The sequence below is a fragment of the Hyposmocoma kahamanoa genome, unplaced genomic scaffold, assembly GCF_003589595.1.
Source record: "Hyposmocoma kahamanoa isolate Upper Pololo Valley unplaced genomic scaffold, ASM358959v1 230, whole genome shotgun sequence".
NCBI lineage: Eukaryota > Metazoa > Arthropoda > Insecta > Lepidoptera > Cosmopterigidae > Hyposmocoma > Hyposmocoma kahamanoa.
The window spans coordinates 2,037,707-2,040,933 of NW_020653749.1; the positions used below are offsets into that span (position 1 = coordinate 2,037,707).

At 38.3% G+C, this 3,227-nt stretch overlaps 1 protein-coding gene across 3 annotated transcripts; it reads left to right on the forward strand.

The window, feature by feature from the left end:
• The first annotated feature begins 729 nt into the window (after positions 1-729).
• Positions 730-2,537, forward strand: LOC113228397. Of its 3 annotated transcripts, none has more exons than XM_026461675.1 (3): positions 730-808; positions 1,339-1,589; positions 1,836-2,537. In XM_026461675.1, coding segments are annotated over exons 1-3 (414 nt in total). In that variant the 5' UTR covers positions 730-807; the 3' UTR covers positions 1,998-2,537. The 3 variants fall into 3 exon arrangements, with proteins under 3 accessions (XP_026317460.1, XP_026317459.1, XP_026317461.1); XM_026461674.1 differs by having other exon boundaries at positions 760-1,015; XM_026461676.1 differs by having other exon boundaries at positions 760-803.
• The last annotated feature ends 690 nt before the right edge of the window (positions 2,538-3,227 follow it).

Consider the following 3,227-nt stretch of genomic DNA (forward strand, 5'->3'; position numbering starts at 1 on the left):
AGTGCCCCTCCTAGTTGTCACGCACACAATAAATGAAAAGTGGCTTCACTTCGTTTGTTGCGTATGCTCCATCTGCCTACTGTTTTGTAATCGGATTCTTCCAGCATCTCAATCTATAAACGGTAACCGACAACACCTACTGACAGCACTGATTTCTTAAAAGCTGCTTTTTTGAATTTACTTTTTTGTGGAAGACAAAACCTGATTTAAATGTTGTTAGAAGTACCCACAATAATTGCGTGTACGATGTGTTCCACCGGTATCGATCGATATCATCACTTAAGAATATACTTACATCCTTTTGTAGTTTTTGTTATCTGGAGACATTGAACTATGCACTCATAAAACCACGGAAAAGAACAAAAACATGAATAGGAAATGAACCATCCGGTGTTTTTGCGATGTCACGTGCAAGCGCACAATTTCAATTAGCATAAAATCGTAAAACATAGAAATCACTTCTGCGTTCGTCAATCTTCAAATCACTACATTCTGTAAACAATACAAATATCGTCGTTTGTTTTGAAAATTTTGGATGGTACTACACAATAATCGACAAGAATAAAATGTATTCAAAGTGAAAAATCTTCAGTTATAATTAACTTAACTGGTGTAAATGTCTGAAATACTACTATATTTATTTATTTACAAATTCAACTTCTGAATAAGAAAAGGATTCTCAAAAACTTTTCAGCAACGGGTAAACCAAGAGAAGTTAACAAAGCGCAACTATCAACTAATTTACAAATTGTCACACCTGCCTCACTGCCGGGTAGGCAGAAAATTTTCACTTCAGTCTCAAAGTGAAGTAATTGTTTTGTAACGCTTTGTTTTTGAAGGTATATTTTAATTGAGTCGAAAGTGAGTGAGATGGTAGGCGTAATGTGTTGTAAATGAAGAGGGGGGAACTGAGAGGGGCAAAGAGTAGTGATGGTGGGGGTTGGAGGCGCAACGATGATATGTCTGTTCCTGGTGATGGTCAAGACGGAAGAGGACATGTTGTTTTTGCAAAGAGGTGCGCATAAACGCTAACCAACACATCACTAAAAACTGACATATCGCTTTTGGACCCTGCAATGGGCGCAGTTGTATTGGTTACATTTAAGCCTGGAACAATGAATGGGTTTTGACGACTATCCGTGTGCCTTTAGAAGAAATAAAGCGCGTCGGCGCTTGGGTATTCTTGAAAATCGTGCCTGATTTAAGAGTAGAAGCAACGTTCAAGAGTAGAAGCGTATAAAGTGAAATACCTACTTGCCAATGGCTCTCTTCGACATTTCAAATGTGCATCTTATTTTTTCCATTGTAATGCTTCATTATCAAGAAAATTTTTTACAGTGTCAACAACTGGATCTGATATAAAAATGGTAGAGAACCTTCGACGCCAGCTGATGACAAACAACAACGACTACGAGCTGCACGAAGCGCGAGTGGCGAGCGACCGCGCGCTGGAGGCCGCGAACGAGAACGGGACTCGCGCGCCGGAACCCACGCCGAGCACGGGCTACGTTAAAAATCTCACCTTTGACGCAACGAACTCTACTCTCTCAGACCGGGAGGTCGACAATTTGAAGAGTGCTCTCAACGAGGTACTATATACTTGGTGGTGTAACGGGCTAGTGTCCGCAACTCGACGTCAAGGCGCCTATTTTGGTACTATATAATTTAATGTTGTTTAAAGAAGTGGAACAATCGTTGGTTCAAAAACAAGGATTGTGTGTGTATAGGTTCTCAAACTATGTAAACTAACTATACGTATAATACAAACATAACTATACAAACAATTTATGAAATGATAACACGTCCACTTAAACCATTTATTTATTTCACTTTAGGCCATGCGGCTCGCCGAACGGCAGATCGCGACCGCAACGCCAGTGACGTCACGGCGTCGATCTTACCGTATCTACCGCCATCCGAACCGGCGCATAAACGGTGACGTCGGCGTTGGCGTTACCTTCACTGTGAAGAGGTTCAAGTTCAGACCAATTTCATAATATATAATCTATCATAAGACTGATTATGAGCGAAATTTATAAGTTTACTTAGTGTGGTATTCTAGTGACGTACGAGACACTGCAGCAGCGCTTTACTTGATTTATATTGAGGTATTGATGGATACATTTCGATCGGGGGTTTATCCCGACACAAAAAGAGTTCTTGGCTATGTTTGACGAACATTTTGTTTAGCTCATTAAAAACTATCAGCTCTTTTCTCCATCACGTAGTGAATTGGTAAAAATTCCGCTCGGCAGGTTAGTAGGATGCAAGAAGCGAGGGATATGAAGCCGATCGAAACAAGGGAGTACCTATGTGCAAAGCTAATGTTATTCAAAATTAAAAATGTGCTTGAGGTATCGAGTTTAGTGAATCATTTTTATTTACTAACACTAAGAAATAAGAAACTTAGCGTACCGTTTGTTTAATTACAATACTTTTTATATTTGATTTGTCTTCTTCACTTTGAATTGTTAAAATCGGTAATGCTCAAATTGAAACTTGTCACCCTGCGGGTTGCGGCGCGCACGCCGAATACCACTCACGCATTTAGTTCGGGGTCTACTGCTCTCTGCGGATTCAAATATAATCACAGAAATTAAAGCATAATAACTGAAGTTAATAATTCATTAACGGAATCCAGCCTATGAATGAAGGTGAAAAGGCGTGGCTATATATACATACTTATATGTTAAATTGCAATTTGATTTGCGCAGGTGCAACTGAGCTTACCTAAATAAGATGACATACAGAATTTAGCCGAATATTACACAACGGAGCTCAGAACGCGTAACATTTTAAAAATTACCGACAAAGTTTTTCTCAAATAAACGAGTTGATCGATTCTATATTTTCGATGTGCAACACAAACTTTTTTCCTTCACAAATTAAGAGAAGCGCGTCCAAGAGTTGCAAAAAAAATGCAACTTTCTTTGAAATAAATTTAATATAAAATAATTTTGGGAAGTATATTAAAAACATGACTTACACGACTAAAAATAAAAATGTAAACTCTGAATTAATTAATCTTAAATCTTCTCCTTCTGCCTCTGCCAACTTTATCAACGAATATTTTGCAAATATAGGTAAATAATTGGCTCAACATTCACTACCTAGTACACTACCTAGTACATGACCTTAATACTTACACAAATAGTCTACCTTCTCAGTCAAACTCCTTTGTCCTATTGCCTACTGATACATCAGAAGTTAATGATATTATTGCAATC

Bases quoted from the DNA above. Each gene is read 5' to 3' on its own strand.
- LOC113228397 (XM_026461674.1), top strand. From the start codon at position 931: ATGGTGGGGGTTGGAGGCGCAACGATGATATGTCTGTTCCTGGTGATG. The intron at 1,016-1,338 runs GTGCGCATAAAC...AATTTTTTACAG, and splicing joins CATGTTGTTTTTGCAAAGAG to TGTCAACAACTGGATCTGAT. The intron at 1,590-1,835 runs GTACTATATACT...ATTTCACTTTAG, and splicing joins TGAAGAGTGCTCTCAACGAG to GCCATGCGGCTCGCCGAACG.